At 33.0% G+C, this 20,686-nt stretch overlaps 4 protein-coding genes across 4 annotated transcripts; 2 read left to right on the forward strand and 2 right to left on the reverse strand.

Annotated features, from left to right (window-relative positions):
* Positions 1-630: 630 nt before the first annotated feature.
* Positions 631-1,285, reverse strand: LOC112681531 (tigger transposable element-derived protein 6-like). Its single transcript, XM_025551777.1, has 3 exons — positions 1,273-1,285; positions 920-1,177; positions 631-860 (listed from the first exon to the last, which is right to left on the reverse strand). Exons 1-3 carry the CDS (start codon positions 1,283-1,285, stop codon positions 631-633), a joined length of 501 nt encoding a protein of 166 aa, XP_025407562.1.
* A 38-nt stretch (positions 1,286-1,323) lies between these two features.
* Positions 1,324-1,734, reverse strand: LOC112681532 (tigger transposable element-derived protein 6-like). The gene has a single exon (XM_025551778.1). The coding sequence runs from the start codon at positions 1,732-1,734 to the stop codon at positions 1,324-1,326; it is 411 nt and encodes a 136-aa protein (XP_025407563.1).
* Positions 1,735-9,206: 7,472 nt separating this feature from the next.
* Positions 9,207-10,218, forward strand: LOC112681533. Its single transcript, XM_025551779.1, has 2 exons — positions 9,207-9,225; positions 9,611-10,218. The coding sequence occupies exons 1-2, from the start codon at positions 9,207-9,209 to the stop codon at positions 10,108-10,110; spliced, it is 519 nt and encodes a 172-aa protein (XP_025407564.1). The 3' UTR covers positions 10,111-10,218.
* Positions 10,219-14,748: 4,530 nt separating this feature from the next.
* On the forward strand, positions 14,749-15,321 carry LOC112681534 (zinc finger BED domain-containing protein 5-like). Its single transcript, XM_025551781.1, has one exon. It carries the CDS (start codon positions 14,749-14,751, stop codon positions 15,319-15,321), a length of 573 nt encoding a protein of 190 aa, XP_025407566.1.
* The last annotated feature ends 5,365 nt before the right edge of the window (positions 15,322-20,686 follow it).

A 20,686-nucleotide genomic window follows, 5' to 3' on the forward strand; every position in this document is an offset into this window, starting at 1 on the left:
CCCCCCCTCGCCCCCCCCCCTTGGCGCCGTCCCTGTCTACAGTTCTTAATAAACTATAAAGCACTTTTTAACATATTTGTTCGAACATGGAACAAGTTACGATATCTTTATGGATACTCTCCCCTCCCGCGGTCCCACTCATGTGTCTCGGCCGTAAGAATATATATGAATAATATACAGTAGAAGCCGTTTATTAGAAACACTTTGGGACCAAAGTGAAATGTCAATTATCCGATTGTTTCTAATAAGCGATTTGTTAGATTTATACTATGAAAAAAAAATTAAAAATACGCGGAAAATTTATTTATGTATGTATGTATATATTACGATTTTTGTATTTAAAATGTTTATCTTACTAATTACTTTATTACATATTAAAAATATTTATCTTACTAATTACTATATTACATATTTAAAATATTTATCGATCGAAGTTTGTTTTTTTGCGTCAAGTAACTCCATAACCATATTTTCATATGAATAATGCTGCTCAAAACCTATTTCATCCGCACGGTGCTGAACAGCTTTCCTAAAGATACTTAAAGCTTCTACAATTTCCTTGTTTGATGGTGGTACCAAGGGTGCCTCGCTGTTTTCTTCTTCATCATCAGTATTGGCCCGTTCAATTGTTTAAGGATTCATTACCGTATTACAAATCTCTTCTTCTGTTTGAATCTCTGCCACATCGAGGTGTAAGTCCACATCAACCCAATCGCCATAAACTTCATGCGAGAGATCGACTGGTTTTTCAGGCAAACTATATTCGTGTTCGTCGTCTGTTTTGTCATCTGTTTTGAATCCACCGTGATGAAAACAATTTCGAATTGTCTCCACACTTACTTTATTCCATGCTTCTTTTGCTAGACGAATAGCATCAAGAATGACTATTTTTTTTGCTATATGTTAGCTTGTAAGGAACAAGATGCATCGTGTAGACCATTATCAATCACTGCTAGAACTTTTCCCCTTATTGCTGATCTGTAATAAGCTTTGAAGGTGCGTATGATACCTTGGTCGCATGGTTGAATGATCGAAGTAGTATTTGCTGGTAAGAAAATAACTTTTATGTGTCTTAAGTTTATGCAGTCAATGATATGAGCTGGACAATTATCAATGAGTAATAAAATGTTCCAATTGAACACTTTATCCCAATTGATCAGCCAATCTTTGAAAATTGCTGCAGTCGTCCAAGCGTTTTTGTTTACCTTGTAATCTACTGGTAATGTTTTTCACTCCCTTAAAACACCGTGGGTTCTGACTCTTACCTATTACCATCAATTTTCATTTTTCCACGTTCATGCTGACACAACACATAATTGTGAGTCACTCTTTGCTCGTTTTTGCCCCTTTAGCTTTGTCAATTTTGAGTGCGTATGTGTGTTCAGGTAGAGCTCTAAAATAAAGCCCAGTCTCGTTGGCATTGAAAATATCAGAGGGGGAATACTGGGATAGCAAATCGGTCCAATGAGTTTTAAACCACGATTGTGCCGCACTAAAATCGGCTTCCCTTTGCTCTCCATGTGTTTTAATGAAGCTGATGTTCTCCCTTTTCTTCCAACGTTGAAACCATCCTTCCGTCGCAACAAAATCGTCTTTCCCCATTTTCTTTGCCAAGTCTTCTGCTTTTTGGCGTAAAAGTGGACCATTAATACGGGCATCTTTTTTCTTTACTTGTAAGAACCATTCCTTTAACGCTTTGTCTACAACTTCTTCTTTTCCGACTATCATTTTCATTGTCCTTTATTGCGCGTTCAATATTCGAACGATTTTTTAAAATTCTATTTAATGTGCAATGAAAAACGTTTAAACGAACTGCGGCATCACGTAAACTAATTTTTGGAAGCCCGTCGTATGATTTTAATAAATCGCACTTCTGTTTAGCTCTTAAATTTTGGCGTTTGGACATTTTTAGATTTAGATTTACGAAACACTAATCACCGTTACGTACACACGCTGATGTTGAACTAACGATACGTACAGAAAAGTGCTCATCGTATAGGACGTAAGATAAAGTACCGTCCAAATATAAATGTAACGACAGCAAAGATAAGATTAAATTATATTGGTTATTGCACGGATAACCGGTGTATATGTCAACTGACCTTCGCCTAATTGTTTCAAATAACCGATGTACTGTTTCAATAATCCGATTTATTTTAAATGTTGTAATATACGACTGGTCCGTCCCGGTATATTTTGTTTCAATAACGCGATTGTATCAATAATCCGTGTTTCTAATAAGCGGCTTCTACTGTATAAGGAATTGATTATATGTGTGATACACATTTCAAATTTTTAATATGGATAATTTTATAACGAAATCAAATTACGCGTGGCTGTGAATACTGAATGGGCTTTTTGTTGGGTCCATACTTAGTGAAAAATCAAATAACACACAAGTGTAACTTTCAAAACACAGACAGATATTAAAATAAAATTACACATAAGTTGATTCTAAGTAGATCCGGCATTAGATTAAAAAAAAAAAAAAACCACAAATACTAAGTATTCAAACTGATTGAAATATTACCAAAAATTGTACTTGTAAATCTTGAACCTGAATTAAAGAAATAATTTGAGTTATTCCACCTTGGAAGTAAATCTAAATACGCCCCTGACTGATGTTGTTTCTTATTGTATTTTCGACAATATTTATAATACAATGAAGATATTTCATTGGAATGTACTATTGTACTAACTAGCCAACATGAGCCATTTAAGATTTACATAATATTAAATCTAAATAATATGCTAATACTGCGATAAATTATGTTACCTATTATGAGAGTAAATATGCAAAAACAAATATAGAATCAATTACATTTTAATTTCAAAAACTTCAGTAAAAAGTTAGGATTTTTTTTTTAAATATTGTCATAGTAACCATAATCATACTTAAAAAAACAAGTATATTTTGTAGTTACTACTAAATTACAAAACATCTAGTGTTTTAAGAAAAACAATAACGCAGACGATTTAGTCGCAACAATTTCATACAAAATTAATTTTCAAATATTTTAACTACATAATAAAAAGAGAATATTTTAATATTTTACCATACGATACAGTAAGCATGAAAGACTTTGTAGAAATATAATTATGTGCTTAACGATGAATTGTGTGTTAGAGGATTTTGGAAATTTTTAGGTAATCAAACATGGATTATTCTCAAATTTCAATTCTCGATTGCGCAGACTCCAAACCAAAGAAATGCGACTGCTTGTTTATCGACGATTTTAAACAAGAAACGACAGTTTTAAACGACGGTTTTAAACAAGTGACGGAAGCGTATCCTGATCTAGAAACCTCGTGCAGGCCTAGTAAATGCTGTTTGTTAGAGTCGGAGATATTAGATATACGTGCTCAGTTGGAAAACCTCCAAGCAACGATAGAGGATATGGTAAAAAGTCACGGACAATGTTACGTTAGTCTGGCACAGGATTACAGAATGTTATCGCGAGATTATGAAAAAACGTCGAACAAGATAGTTGAGAAGCAAATGGAGAACATCGACATGCAAAATACATTGCATTGTAAAAAGGGCATCGAATTTCAAACGGTCAAGGATATCACGCAATTAGAATGCGTCATAGCGAAGACCATGGAATGCAACAAGATCCTCGAAAACAAAATCCATAAGGAACAAGTTAATATTATCTCGCTATATTCGTACTAAGTATTACATATTTTGTTTGGGAGGGGGTCAGTCATACACGGGGAACTTTTATCAAATCTAAGGTAGTAATGGTATTTGTCTCATATATTACAATAGTAACCAGGGTCGGACTGGCCCAATGTGCTACTGTAGTACATTACAGTAACCCGCAGCCATGAAAAAAATCTTTACCAAGATAACAAAATAGTGAATCTCTGATTATCTGTTGATAGCACCTAGATACCTAATATTTTTTAAATTTTCTCAAGGCACGATTATAGAAAATCCTATATGTATTATAAATTATATTATATTGAAATCTACTCTGAATCCGCTTTTTGGCAGTAAATATTCACCGTGCTTAATGCATATCATAATATATATTGTATATATTTATACACATGTGTTATAATTAGGGCTCGGGACTTCTAGGAACTTGCATGTTTTTAAATAATTATCAAAAATATAGCTAAGTAATATTTAAATTTGTTTCAAAGCAATACAAGTTTATATTTAAAATTTATAGTTGCATATTTTACATATTTGACCATTTTTCGTTTATAAGTGCATATTTGACCATTTTTCATTTTATAAATGCATATTTGACAATTATTCATATGAAGGAGTAAGTTTTTAAATTTTATAAAAAAAAATTATGATTTATTTCTTCATATATCACGTGACTTGGAACTCAAGGTGTCTTATTGGTACACTAATTGAATGCATTAAAATGATTAAAACTATAAAAAACGTATACATTCTGCAAAAATCGAAGAATTTGCACAAGCTAAGGCTAACTATAAAAAATTTCGAACATTTTAAATGGAAAAATGAATCTATGGATAGATTGCCTGTAGATATTAGTAGTAGTGACCTACGATTTTTTAAGTTTGCACTAATAAGTTCCGTAGACGTGTAACGTTCCTTTTCTAAATATAAAATTATTTTGGCTGATAACAGACAGTCATTTAAATTTTCCAACTTAAGAAAATATCTTATAGTCCAATGTAATGCTCAAGGTTAGAAGAATTATAACTATATTAAAAATAAAAAAAATGTTTTCAATTTAATTTATTTTTAAAACCATTTTAAATATTTTGTTTTAGATAAAAATTCAATATAAGATGAAAAAAAATTTGAAAAAAAGAAAAAATTATCTCAGATCATCATATTTATCATATATAAAAATATTATTATAATTTATTACTAGTTAAATTTATTTATTTAATTAATTATTACAAATATAATTTTTTTAAATACATATTTTAATAGCATATTTATTGATTCTTTAGGGCATAAATGCATACATATTTTAAGGTTTTTAAGGGCATAAAGTCCCTAGCGCTAGTTATAATAATTAATATTATCACAGATGACAGAATAAATAAATTAATAACAAAGCCTGTAACGGACCGTATGACTGTATTATTATATTCTGTGGTATTGTTCTATCATGATACACGTTTTTGGCTTTTGTTTATCAAAATAATATGTTCTCTGAGTTTTTCTAATAGGGGGGGGGGGGGCGAGAATAAAGTAAATTGTACGTTTAATGTTTGTAGTAAAATTTAAAAAAAAAAAATTTAATTAATAATTTGAAACAAAATAAATTAATTCACAAAAAATAATATGATATTTTTATTAAACTCCACTAATTCTTTGTGTATTATTTTAAAACGTGTATTTTATAGTACAAAGTAAATTTATTTTGAACAGTATCATGGGACATGGATTATGAATAACAACACATAACTAATCATGATTGTTGAACATCAAGGTTATGAGAAAGTGTCTCCCTATAACCTCTTTATATTCTACCAAATATCAATTTTACGAGACAAACACATTTAAAAATTCCCAAAATTATACATTATAAGCCTCCTGTTCATCTAGAATAGTAGGCCAGTAACTTCCTAGTCCGGAGCTGATAGTAACGGTTGTTTATTGCGCAGATGGTCGTCAATTCGTTAGAACAGCAACTAGTGTGCACGGAGAAGTCTATCGCACGGCGAAAGGTTCAAGCGGAAGGACTGCAATGCGAGGCGGAGACCGAGAAGAATGCGTTGTGCCGCAAGAAATCAGAGCTGCAAGATTTGCGTGACCGGAACGTGGAACGGTGCCGCGAGGTCCGGGAGCTGACAGCCGAGCATCGGGAACGCGAGGTTGCGTTGGCCACGGTCAAGGAATCGGGTCCAGTGGCGCTGGCCGCGGCCGCGCAGTCGGTGGACGTGGCGCGCATGGCGCTGTCAGACACGTGCGATGCGGCCGCTGACTGGGTGGCGAAGCGCGCGCGCACGGACGAGGAACACGAGCAAGCCCGCTTGGATGGGGACGCGCAGCGATGTTGCGCGCAGGCCACACTCCGGGATCTAGCCGAGGAGCAGGACCGTCTGGCCAACTGTTTGACGGAGACGATAGCCCAGCTGACGACGGCCAAGAACGACCGGCGGCTGATGGGGGCAAAAGTGAAGGCGAACGCCGACCGGATGGCCTGCCTGAGGGCGGAAACGGAACACTTGAAACAGCGCGCGCACCACAAGAATTCCGTGCAGGCGTCGCAGCAGGCTAACGTCGAAGCGGAAGCCAAATCAATCGAAGACCAACGGTCTATGGATTGCCGATTGTTGGCAATGGCCAACAGCGAAGTGGAAGCTCTCAAGCTGGCCAGCAGTTGGCACGAGAAGGCCATCAAAAACGCGAGACAAAAGCTGCAGGACCACTGTTCGATGATGACTTATCGGCATTGACTGACCGTAAATTCATCGTCGTCGGTTCATTTTATTTATTACATATGTCACGTCTGTAATTTTATATAGAAATATCGTCATATTTTTTCAACATTTTATTTTTCTATTTCCGACTAGAAGTCACATTTTTTTGTGACTTATCAGTTTTTCCACACATCCAAATTATGGTTTAATAATTCTTCTAAATTTTATGCATAATAATCATAAAATATGTACATTTAGCTAAATAAACACCAAAACATACATAATATTTTTTTTAAAAGTTAAAAATATATATAAAAAAAAAAAAATTAATGAATTTATTAATCGTAAAAGTAAGCAGATTGAAATTTTTAATAAAAATAAATTTATATTTTATGGTTAAATGTTGTAGGCTATAAGAATACACTATTGAAAAAATTAATAATATGAAATTATTAATATAGTTGTTTTAAATATTCCGTTCATTTAAATTGTTTTAAAAAATATTTAGTAATACACTGAAATATACATTAATGAACTTAAAATCCCAAAATAATAATTTATATGAAAATGTATATTAGCAATTTTATTTTTTTAATGGGAAACTTATGCTTGCATTTTTTAAATTATAGTTTTCATATTAGAGCTACTTTTAAATCTGGTTTTTTAACCAAACATATTATAAAATATTATATTTGTGATATTGTATTTGAAAATTATTAGTTTTAAGTGAAAATTATCAGCATACTAGTTTAAAGTGAAAAAGATAAGAGTGCGCTAGGATTGGTACTTATATACTTCTTTCCCATCTTACAACATCATTGCTATTTGCTTTCCTTTTTATTTTTGTATTGAGCACGTCTTTTAACAATTTTCTGACATTTTTCCGTAGTGTACCTACCATATGAGTTTTTTTTTGAAGTAATGTGTGTGCCAATTTTAAGCTAGTATAAAAATTATCAATTATTTATATCCTGCCTTCGTTTCCATCTATTAACTTCATAACAACTTTTCCTGCAGCAGGAAAGTCTATCTGAAGAGATAAATTAGAATCTTTTCCACTATATATAATTATTTTATATGTATATCTTATAGCAGGGATTCTCAAACTTTTATAAACACTGTACCCCTTTTTATCAATAAATTTTTTTGGGTACCCTTTCTTAGTTACTAAACTAAAATATATATAAAACAATTTAAAGACTAAATAAATTATTATTTCATTAAGATTAAGTTACGAAGTACCTCCACTGGGAGGCCTCTTCATTCCGTCATTTCCTGTTGTTTCATTTATTGTATCACTTAAGTTTATTGTTCTACATGTAACAGATTGCTGAAAAAATAATTAAGTTAAAAAAAAAAAAAAAAGATTAAGTTATTAAATACTAATATACAAAAACTATACTAAAAACTATAAGCGTTTATTTTCAAAGAAATGAGTGAGATGGGTGAGCTTGTTTCAGTTGGCACAGTTTATCAATATTGGATTCTAATTTAGTTAAATACAATCTTAAATCATCTTCAACATTTAATTCATTTCTATATTTACATTTAACATAAATTAAACTTGAAAAACCTCTTTCACATAAAAAAGTGGTGGAAAATTTAACAAGAAATTTGACAGCAGTGCTAGACAGTTCTTTTTGTTCCTTTCCAACACAGATCCAAAAATCTAACAATGTAGTATCAGAATTTAAAAATTTGTTTTTCATCGAGGGATCACACGAGACTTCAATGAGCTGCTCCTTTTCAAAAGTAGTCAGGTTAGTGTCTGTAGTATCAACATCAAATCAAAGGTTTTGTTTCTCCAAAGGCGGAAAATACTCTCTTATACGGATCTTCAGTACATTCAAGTGCTGGACCATTTGAGTCTTGTGTTTGGGCCGGGTGCTACAAATAATATGCCGCACTCTCGGACACCGACTTATGCGTGTCGCACAGCACCGACCGACTTGTGAAATGTAAATTTGTGTATATTGCTGTATAGCTCAACCAGGGCCGGTGCAAGCAAATTTTTATATGTAGGCAAAGATCAAAATTGCCGCCTTTTGTTTTTTTATAACTTTAATAGAAAAATTGTTATATGGAGGAGCATAAAAATTAAAAAAAACATTTTACACTCGTCAATTATTATATAATAAAAAAGAAATTATTAAATTAATATTACATAGGTTGTTGTTAAGGTATTACAATTTTGAATTTACAATAGTTATTATAAAATATAATATTTAGTATAATTTTTAAAAATGTACTTTTCTTGCTTTTGATGACGCAAAATCTTTAACTAAATCGTCAATGTCAAGATCATTTAAAATTTGATTTTCAATTGAAATTGTGGCCAATCCAACTAAACGATCCTGAGAAATTTGTGATCTTAGATAGTTCTTTACAATTTTTAGTTTTGAAAAGCTTCTTTCAGCTGAAGCTGCAGTTACTGGTAGTGTTAATAAAATTCTTAATGCTACATTACATACATTAGGAAATAATTCTATTAATTTGTTTTCACATATAAATTGTAAAATTGCTTTTGGATCATTTTCATTTTTCAAACGTCTTTGTAATGTATTTATTTCTTCACATAGTTCAACAGAATTTATATCAGAATTTAAGCCGTCATTTGAAGAAAGTGCTAGCTGAAGATCTTTGCAGCACTTCATTAAATGTTCATAATTATTGACATTAGAAATATTATAAAGAAATTAAAATAATTTAATATGGTCTTCAAGTTGAATAAATCAGTCATTTATTGATTGGAGCATATTGTCTAATATTTGATGAAAAATATTTATTTTGAAATTCTGTTTAGGATCTGTTATAGGAGTATCACGAGATTCGTAATCAAAATGAGTTTTTCTACGTCGAGTTCGAAATTGATTTAACGAAAAACTATCTTGCACACCAAGTGCATTTGCTAAGTAACTTACTTGTTTAAGTATTTTTTCAAAATTCTCATCATTACGATATGTTTGTAAAAATATATAACAGGAGAAGGCTGAATACCATACCTATCAATTACAACAAGATAAGCCAATACGTGTGGTAATTAGGAATCTACATCCAACAACTCCAATTAGTCTCATAAAATCTGAGCTAGAATTCCTTCATTTTGAAGTGAGATCTGTGACCAATATTCTTCACAAAACAAACAAATACCCTCTTCCGCTCTTTTTCATTGATCTGGAACCCGTCCCTTACTCAAATGACATATTTAAGTTGACGTCTCTGCTTCATACAAAAATTTAAGTAGAGGAACCATTTAAGACGAAAACAATAAGCCAGTGTGTGAATTGTCAGGAATATGGCCACACAAGATCGTACTGTGGTTATTCGTCACGCTGTGTTCGTTGTAACGCTTTCCATCCATCATCTGATTGTCCAAACTCTCCTGGTACTCCGCCGAAATGCGCGCTTTGTCAAGGAACTCATCCGGCCAGCTACAAGGGCTGTTCAATATACAAGGACCTCCAACGTCGTAAGAAACCCACAAGTAACTTTCCATTTGATAATGTTAGAGATAAGTCACGCGTTGTTCAAGATAGCCACCCTCCAAATCGTACACATACCCATGAAACCACATATGCGCAGGCCACTTCAGGCCAAAATGATAACCGCCCCTCTCCCCCTGCAGCTCCCGACGTTAACAACTTAATGTCCAGCTTTCTGCAAGAATTCAAAGCTTTAATTAACCCTCTAACAGCTTTTCTTACCAAAGTAATATCCTCTCTTCTTGATAAAAAGAATGACTAACAACACTTTCACAAACCAATCTCTCACAATACTTTTTTTCAACGCTAACGGTTTAAAAAAATCATGTAAATGAGCTCCAATTCGTGCTTCACAATAAATGTATTGACATTGCGCTCATTACGGAAACTCATTTTACACAGTATTCAAATTTTTACATTCCTGGTTATAAGCTGGTGAAGGCTAATCATCCGGACAATACTGCTCACGATGGTGTCGCCATTTTTATCAAATCTTCTATAATATTTCAAACTCTTCCAAATTACTGTTACGATCACTTACAATCGTGCACTGTACTAATACACTTAAGTAATATTCCTGTGACAATATCAGCATTATATTCCCCTCCAAAACACAAAGTTTCAAATGTAGACTTCCACAATTACTTTAGTACCCTTGGCAATAATTTTATTGTGGGAGGCGACTATAATGCCAAGCATCAAAGTTGGGGTTGTCGTTCAAATAATCCTCGTGGCTGTTTTCTTCATACCTACGCAAGTGCAAAAAACTTAAATGTACTTGCCCCTCCTGACCCTACCTATTGGCCTTCTTCTCCTCGTAAAAATTCTGACATACTCGATACTTTTGTCACAAAAATTCCCTCCAGTCTACACTCTTCTGCTGTTAACTTCCTGGATCTTAACTCCGACCACTCGTCAGTCCTATGTACACTCAAAACCTTTCCGCTAACTCGCTCTGCGCCACCTAAACTATTTAATCTCTCTACCGACCGTTTAAAATTTCACAACCTCGTAAATTAGGGCGTTAAGCTAAATGTTAAACTTAAATCTACCAATGGACATTGATCTAGCTATAAATAATTTTACAAAATTGATCCAGTTAGCGGCTTGGTCATCCAATTCACACACACATCATCCTCTAAATCAGACTTCAGTTCCTTCTGATATTCGTCTATTAATTGCAGATAAGAGAAGGGCTAGAGCTCTTTTCCAACGTACTCGCCTTCCCTCTCTTAAACATAACTATAATAAACTCTCAAATTTCCTTAAAAAAATGTTGGCCAAACACAAAGCCTCTTTACTTGAAAAATTCTTGACGAATCTGTCTCCTAATGACGGCAGTCTTTGGAGAGCTACTAAAATAACATGTAAACCCAATTCTCCTAACGTACCAATTAAAAAATCAGATGGATCCTTTGTCTGCACCGACTGGGAAAAGCCGAATTATTTAAAGATTTTCTTCATGAGACATTCCAACCCCATCCTGAAATCTTCTTTCTTGAAAATAATCTTGCTGTTGCCGAGTCTCTAAATTCGCCTCTTCCTGTTTCTCGCCCTGTAAAACACTTTTCACCAAGTGAAGTCAAATTTGTTATTGATAAGTACCCACAGAAAAAATCTCCAAGTTTTGATCTCATAACAGGCGAAGTGGCCAGATGCTTACCAAAAAAAGCTATAATACACCTCACCCACATTTTTAATTGTATTTTAAGACTTTCTTACTTTCCAATATTATGGAAATTTTCAACTATTATTATGATTCCCAAGCCTAAAAAACCTCCAGATACCGTATCTTCTTCCGTCCTATTAGTCTTCTGCCTTTTTTCGCAAAAATTCTGGAAAAATTGATCCTTAAGCGCATCTTACCTAGTATCTCAAACTCGATTCTACCTGATACCCAATTTGGCTTCCGTTCTGCCCACTCTACCATTCATCAGGTACACAGAATTATCGATGCCATCTCGTACTCACTCGAAAAAAAACAGTATTGTACTTGTGCCTTCTTAAATGTGTCACAAGCGTTTGACAGGGTATGGCACGATGGTCTTCTTGTCAAATTAAAAAAAATCTTCCACCCTGTATTTTACCTAACCATTAAATCATACCTATCAAACCGTCATTTTCAAATCAGATTCGGTAATGCACACTCAACTATATCCAATATTACAGCCGGTGTTCCCCAAGGGGGTATACCCTCTCCCATACTTTATAACATTTATGCTGCTGACCAACCTACCATACCAAACACTTTAGTAGCTGATTATGCAAACGATAAGGCAATTATATCTATCAATTCAAATCCGGAAATAGCTTCATACAATCTTCAAAAACACCTAACCCTTATGGAAGACTGGTATACCAAGTGGCGAGTTAAAGTTAACCAGACAAAATCTATCCACACTACATTTACACTGCGTCTCTCTCCATGCCCCGAGGTATCTATATATGGTACTCAAATTCCTACTTCTTCCACTGTCAAATATTTAGGACTTACACTTGATCGCAGACTTACCTGGGCTCCTCACCTTAAATATAAAAGACAAAATTTAAACCTACGGCTGCACTTGTTAAAAACTTTCTGCAATAACAATAAATACACAAACATTAAAACTAAACTTCTTATTTATAAATCTCTAATCAAGCCCATCTGGACATATGGCATACAGCTCTGGGGTAATGCAAAAAAATCCAACATCAACAAGATTCAAACTTTTCAAAATATTGCGCTAAGGAAACTACTTAATGCCCCACCTTACGTCTCCAACCATTTTATACAACAAGATCTCAGGATGAATTCCGTCAAAGACGAAGCAAAAATTTATTATAAGCGTTTTCACAGTAGGTTACCCAACCATCCTAACCTTCTTATAAAAAATCTGGCAATCCCTTCGATTCCGGGTAATCCCGCTAGGCGTCTTAAACGCAACTGGTGTCGTGACCTGCTAAATGCATGACCCCTAGAAAATCCCCTTACTAATCTGAAACAAAATAGGTAGTGTCATCATTGGGTGGCTTCTTCCGTCATATTTTTCATGTTTTTATTACTCTTATCAAATTTACTTATTGTTCTATGAATAGATTGTAAATATCTTGTAAAAAAAAAAAAAAAAAATTTAAATAATAATTTAACAGTAAATTAAAAATATATATTTATATTATTTACCTATTATGTAATGTAGTCTTGATATATGTATATGCCTTGATAGTTGATTTATAAAAAAATTATATTGCTGAGCTCGATTAAGAATGTACCTACACTACACTGTACAGTAAGAGTGAATGACACACAACAGCCATTGTGACATTATCGATTAAATTGTAATGGCACAACATGAGTCGAGACGTTATCGCAATTGAGGGAATAATAATCTATATTTTTATTGATTGTTGTTTTGGAATTTTATCGATCTACATATTATGTTTGTATATTGTACTTTAAAATATGTTCAAATCTAAAATAAACGTGAAAAATAAGATATTTAATTTTTTCTTATATGCCGCCTCTATATAAATATAAATTTTGCCGCCGTAGGCTTGCGCCTACGTCGTCTACGCCTATAACCGGCCCTCCCTGAGCTCAACTAGAATTGGTTGGGTTCGCCGCGCAAATACTAGTGATCTATGTGTTATAGTGGTGTGTAAGTGTATATATGTGTTAGTGTGTGTATGCTTTTAACTAATGACAAATAAGTAACTTAGATAAACGGTAACTCAAATAATTCTAGTAAAGATATGATATAATAAACAATATAATTAATAAATTACGGCCCTTTTTGGCCCAACAAGTAAAAATGTATATGTTATATAATAATAAGCCTTACCAAAATGCTGATTCGGTACAACCAGATATAACAATTGATAATGTATAAAAAGGATTTGACCCCTTTGGCCCAACAATAATAATAAAATAATAATGTATGAGTGCTCGGCCCTTATGGCCAAACAGAAGAAAAATATAATATAAAAAATAATGTGTGGTCCTTATAACCAAATAAAATAATAATAATAATGCTACGCAGCCCTTCTAGCACAACAAAATAATAAATATACGGCCCTTTTGACCTTACAAATGAAATGTATAATATATAAAATATATGTAAAAATGTAATATAACTCACGGCTTTGTCGGTGAACTGCTGGCCAGCCGCTACCTATGCCTATAATATACTATATAAAATTCACATAATAAATAAAATCACAAAGGTATAAATTAAAGCTAATATAAATATAATTTAGTATGCGGTCCTTATAACCAAATAGAATAATAATAATAAAGAGTAAATATGGCGATTAACGCCCACGCAATAATATAAATGTATAAAATATAAAATAGTAAATGAACATCAGTGTGTGTAATCCGTTATCACGTTTATCGTACATCGACTAAAATACAAATTCCCGGAACTATGATAATAATCAAAATGAACATTTTATCTTTACATTATATTAATTTGCACAACTCTACGGTATATCCCAGGGATGGCAAATCCATGGCACGCGTGCCCGAGATGGCACGCGAAAAGATTTTGTGGGCACTCGAAAATTTTTACTATTATATAATATATAGTATTATAGTTTATAGAATATAGGTAATAGGTAAAAATATTTTGAGCATACGGCTTTTATCGGTCATTAACGATTATTCTTATCTGTAGATAAAATAATAATACCTATATTATTATTGAGAGTAATAAACCTACCTCAGTAAACACTAATCAGTACAAATACGTCTGTCAATTTGTAAGTGCGTCGTGCGTGTTTCGTGTTTCGTGCGCGATTATTATATTTTATTTAACATTATTTAATATGTTTGTACCAAAAAAAAAGAAAAATTAGTGAATTAAATATTAGTAGTTGTAGTAGCAGAGAATTTCAAAATTCATGGACTGAAGATTATGGTATGGTTAAAAAAGGCGATAAAGCAGTATGTATTTTATGTTCAACCACAATAGTATGTAGAACATCATCTGTTAAACGACATTATGAAACTAATCATAATTTTCTTTTGAAAAAAACAAAAGAAGAACAAAAAGAGTATATTCTACAAGCAATTAAGAACAACAATTTGCAGACAAATACATTAATGAAGTTTGTAGGTAGCAATTCAAATATTGTTGCCGCAAGTTTTGCTGTATCAAATGTCATTGCAAAACGCGGAAAGCCCTTTTGCGATGGAGAATATATTAAAGATTTGATGCTGGAAACTGCATCATTTCTATTTGAAGATTTTTCTAATAAAGATAAAATTATGCAACGCATAAAGGATTTACCAATAACCAGAAATACTGTAAAAGATCGGATTTTAAAAATTGCAGAAAATATCTTAAATCAACAAATTGCAGATTTTAAGTTGTGCAATGTATTTTCAATTTGTCTTGACGAGAGCACTGATATTACTGGTTCAGCTCGATTATCTATATTTATTAGATATTTTGTTGGTAGTGAAATTAAACTTGGTGTCATACAAATCTAGATACAGTTTGCGATGTTACTGAAGTTGTAAATTATCCAACAGAATTTTTAAACTCATTGGATTTACTAGGCATGCCACCGCATAATTTATAATTGATTATTACAATTTACCATCGATAAAATATCTCCTTCAGAGGCATTTAAAGTTGTAATACATACAGATAAGAAAACCACCAGAAGAACATAGAGGCAGGTATAATGCACCAACGGCAAATTATGTTGCTTTAGTGTTAGTAGATCAGCAGTTTGATCGAAGAGACATCATCCTCGAAAACCGAAGTAACTCACTTCACCGTATCAGTGAGATACATCGAGCATACGACGCACTACAGTATCCTTTAATGTTTTGTTGGGGGGATGCAATCAATATACCACAACGCGATCCAAAAACCAAGTTACCGCTTAAAAAAACTGTCTCTGCATCAAGTTTTTACTCATACAGAATAATGGTCAGAGAAGGGGAAGACAACTATTTAGTTAATTATCGTTCTCTTTTCAGTCAATATTTGGTAGATAAATACGCCAAAATTGAAACTGAAAGACTAAATTACATCAAAAACAACCAAGCCAAATTACGTGCAGATAGTTATATTCATTTAAAAGATGCGATTGGACGACGAGACATAGAAGCTAATCTGTTAGGCCGAATGGTTATACTCCCGTCAACTTTTATTGGTGGGCCAAGGTACATGCACGAAAGAACACAAGATGCTATGACCTACGTTAGACATTACGGTCGTCCTGACCTTTTTATTACTTTTACATGTAATCCTCGCTGGGACGAGATAAAAGAGCTCTTACTTCCCGGTCAAAGATCATATGATCGACATGATATAATTGCAAGAGTGTTTCGGTTAAAAGTCAAAAAGACCATGAACTTTTCGGAGAAGTGAGATGCTATATGTATTCAACAGAATACCAAACTGTAGAGAGGTTCAGGTAGTTGTAAGTTATAACTTATCGAATAGGTTATGATAATAATCATTATCTTAAAAACTAAATTAATATGTATAAAATATTATTTCAAAAATCTTAATTAATTTAAATTTCAATAGATTTAACAAAATTTAATCTTGGCAGGTTACATACATTTATATACTTAAACCCGACAACGACGGGTAATTCAGCTAGTGTTCAATAATTTCAATAAACCATGCAGTAGTGAGATATTCAGGTCTGCTTAGTTCATCAGCAAGAAATCGCAAAGCTGAACAAACATCATGGCTGATTACATTAGTCGATTTTCCAACTCACATTTTTTGAAAGTGACTGGGAACTAAATCATTTTGAGATAACTTAGGGGCTAAATGGAAATGAAGTTGATCTTGATAATTAATTACATCTTGTATATGATCAGAACATACTATATTTGTTGGAAGCTCATATTTTTCTTGAAGTTCATTGGAAATAAATAATACTTTGTTTGTCATTAACATGTTTTTAATATTTTTGAATAAGTGTGGCACATCAGCAATAACAAACAATTTTCTATTATCATCTAAAGGATGAGGTATAAAATTAGACACCTTGCAACATTTTTTAGTAGTAATATTCCAATGTTTCCATAGTCGTTGATTACTAGAACCCATATCTGATGTGATAGCCATTACTTTTAATCCAATTGATTCACATTTTATAATTAATCTGTTATGATATTACTATAAGCTGTTCCATTAACTGAGGATCCTGTAAAATAATATGCAACAACTTGTTTCCATCTGGTAGGTATGCCCCCTAACATGAAAACTAACACATTAGTTGCAGTTCCTTCATGATTAGGCAAAGTAATATTGCCTACATTTTTATTTAAAGACACATCAAATACATTTGAGGGTGTTATTGCCATTTCATCCATGATAAGAACACATTCTTTTTCATGTGTATCTTGAAACGTTTGAACTTTAATTTCTAAAAATTTCAAAACTTCATCTAGTATACCGCTATCAAATTTTAACATCTGTAATCTTCTTAAAGTTCTTTGAGAAGGCAATGGAATTTTCTGTTTCAAAACTTCTTCATAACCGTTGTTCCCACAACTAAATTTTATCTTTAAAGCTTTGCAAATAGTAGGATTAGACCACTTCATGAATCTAGTAGATTTTTTAGACAAAGCTTCTGTTTGGTCATTGTTAAATATAGAATTCAAAAGCTTGGCACTTTTATTAGTTTCATTTTTTTTTAATTTATCAGATAAAAATCTTATCTGTTTTTTATAGCGATTAATTTTAAAAACCATAGACTTGTATAGATGATCATTATTAGACAAATTATTATGAATAATACCATCAGACAAACCTTGTACATGACTTAAATTATTATCTGATGGCTTTGAGTCATCAACACTATTTACTTCCATTTTGGGATCTAATGGTTTTGTCATTTGCCTATTTTTCGGTGGTTTTTGTTTCTTAACCTCTTTTGTAAAAGAAAATAAGGTAGGAACAGCATTGTGTTTAAGACGGCGACTACCATCTCCCGTATTTTCTCCCACATATCTGGCTCAAAATGAGTCTAAAATAAATTATAATAGGGTAACTACCCTCTTAACTACCATCTTCCCGTATTTTCTCCCACATATCTGGCTTAAAATGAGTCTAAAATAAATTATAATAGGGTAACTATTAGATTTTTAAATTCTTTAAAGTTAATGATAAAATATATAAAAAAAAAAACAAATTAATCAATAAAATATCTAATATCAAGTAATACAATTTTAAACTGAATTCAATAAAAAGTAAATACAATAAAAATAAATATTTTATCCACCACATACTTCACAAAGACATGAGTTATTATTTGGAACCCAATTATCTCTCTTCATTTTTTATAGCCACAATTTCCTTCGAGCCAGTTCTCTTGGAAAATATTTCATAAGAAATCCTTTTTTATATGAGTTCGAACACCCAATAGCAGCACATCCAGGCATTTTTGCAATACTATAAATTATAATAATAAATAAACAAGTGATAAATATTATTGGTACTTTCAAACGTACTATATAGTTATAGTAAATATCTCATCAGACAACTCGGTATAACAATGAATAAATATAATTATAGGTATACTTACATAGGTGTAAGCGTGTAGTCACTTAAAAAAATTAATTGAATACCTATTTGAAACTTAAAACACAATTTACAGTTTAAAATTATATACAATATAACCAGCACTCATATAATATCAGTTGATATCAAAAAAATATTAGCCTACTAATGGCGGATAATATTAATAACCAATCAGGAACAACACTCTTATTATCAAGTCACTCTAGGCAGTAGTATGGATAGTGTAATACTATAATAAGACATAAATAATAGTATGGGAGCACATATAAATCTGGAATTTAAAAATCTGGACTGTATATATATTGCTTTTTATTACCTACCTAACCATTTAAAACAAATAAATATAATTCAGATTTCTGCATTCTAGGTGTATACGGACTCGCCGTCTAAAAATCTTGGATCCAGATATATACGGTATAAATATATACAGTATAATTTCAAAATTCCGGGTTTATACTTGTATCCAATAGTGCAAGCGCATCCAGCCTACCTTAACGGGGGGGGGGGGAGGATTATAAATAAGTATACATATTTAGATACCTACTGCTAAATACGAGTATATTATATTATATTATTATTATATATATGTTCGAACAAGCTATTGGATCGTTTCCCAAACTCTTGTTTAGGCTGGCCCGGTAATTATTATTTTTTACCTTCACCAAAATATTTAACATTTATCGTTGCGCAAAAAAGGCAAAATAAAACACATTTGAATGTCCACAACCAACGACGCTTGTCGCATGTACTTGTTACTATTATACCGTATTTATAGATACAGCGAATGCTATACGGGCTTTGCATGAAGTCTAGTTGATAATCTCAATAATTAAATTATTTATGTCGTAAATATTAGTTATTCGTTTATTTATTTTTACTAAAAAGTTCGAATTATCAAATGAAATGATAAATAACAAATTTGATATAAGAATTTTATTGAATTCTGCGACTCGGTATTATATTTTCGTGGCCCGGTAGTGGGTCGCGACCCACTATTTGGGAAACGCTGAGCTATTGTATTTGTGTCTGGCCACGACAACCGGTTCCCCCCGATAGCGTGCCAATTATGGAATGTTCGCGAACTTGCGGTCGGCGCGCTTCGTCGCGCTGGCATCACACTCCGGGGCGACACTTGCAACCGAGCGAGCTGGTGGTGCGCATTCCCACCGGGCGTGTGACTTTTCTTTTGCCGTCGTGCATGTTACCACCGGGTGTGTGACGTTTCTTTTGCCGTCGTGCATGTTACCGCCGGGTGTGTGACTTTTACTTTGCCGTCGTGCATGTTACCGTCGTGCGTATCACCGCCGAGCGTATTATCCCTTTTGCCGTGGTCCGTCAACTTCGTGTGCGTGGCTTGTCCTTTCCACATCGCCATTCAAGCCATCGGCAGTGTCATCGTCGCACAGTGGTCGGAAATACAAATTTAGGCGGACAAAATGGAAAAAAAAAAAAGATAAAAATGAGATATTTAGCACTTAATATTATATCAGTATAATAAATATAACACAATTTAATAAACTCTAGGTTATTATAACGACAATAACCACTTAAAAACGCGATAACTGTAAAACGATTAGAGACCAAATGTACAATATTTACGGTTGATTAAGAATTTTACTTCATTTCTTCGTCGATTGTGTTCAGAGTATTTGTTCAATATTATAAAAGTTTAATTATTATTTTAAAATGGACATTGTTGCGTACCTTCGCTCAATCGTATTTGATAGTTAAGTTTTGAAGGATAATACTTCAATAAAAAATACTCAATTGTAAATTAAACTGTTTATTTAGTATGAAAACATTAATATAAGAAATAATGTGGCGTGAAGGTGCTTGCGTCTTTACCTGTAAACCACATCTGAATATAGGTCTATTCGGGACTCCCTTATATACCCCGTTTCTCATAGTTGACCCGGACCTAGTGAATGCTAAATCACTCGTCCTATGCGATTCACCTTGGCATTTAGATTGATGCCTTTCTATAATATTTTAATTACTATGTACTAATTGTCTTCTGTACCATATAATTAGTAAGGACCTACATCTCTGTAATATATTATACTGATGTTGTTCGATATGAATCGCATCCAGTCGAGGGACCACTTGGTATGACCAAGAACGAAAAAATTAATTAAATGATGAACGCCTTCTTTCTACCGTATAGGCAACTCTACGTCGTGCCGCCTGTGAGTGTATAGTGTCGGCAACCCAATGTGCACGACGACGACTGCGACCAGGACGGATGACGATAACTTAACACTAACACAGGAAAGGGGAAGTTGAGTTTAGTTATAAGGGGGG

The sequence above is a fragment of the Sipha flava genome, unplaced genomic scaffold (genome assembly GCF_003268045.1).
Source record: "Sipha flava isolate LNK unplaced genomic scaffold, YSA_version1 19251_pilon_pilon, whole genome shotgun sequence".
NCBI classification, from domain to species: domain Eukaryota; kingdom Metazoa; phylum Arthropoda; class Insecta; order Hemiptera; family Aphididae; genus Sipha; species Sipha flava.

Bases quoted from the DNA above. Each gene is read 5' to 3' on its own strand.
- LOC112681531 (XM_025551777.1), bottom strand. The intron at 861-919 runs GTTCCTTACAAG...CTATTCGTCTAG, and splicing joins TGGTCTACACGATGCATCTT to CAAAAGAAGCATGGAATAAA.
- LOC112681532 (XM_025551778.1), bottom strand. From the start codon at position 1,734: ATGAAAATGATAGTCGGAAAAGAAGAAGTTGTAGACAAAGCGTTAAAG.
- LOC112681534 (XM_025551781.1), top strand. From the start codon at position 14,749: ATGGTTAAAAAAGGCGATAAAGCAGTATGTATTTTATGTTCAACCACA.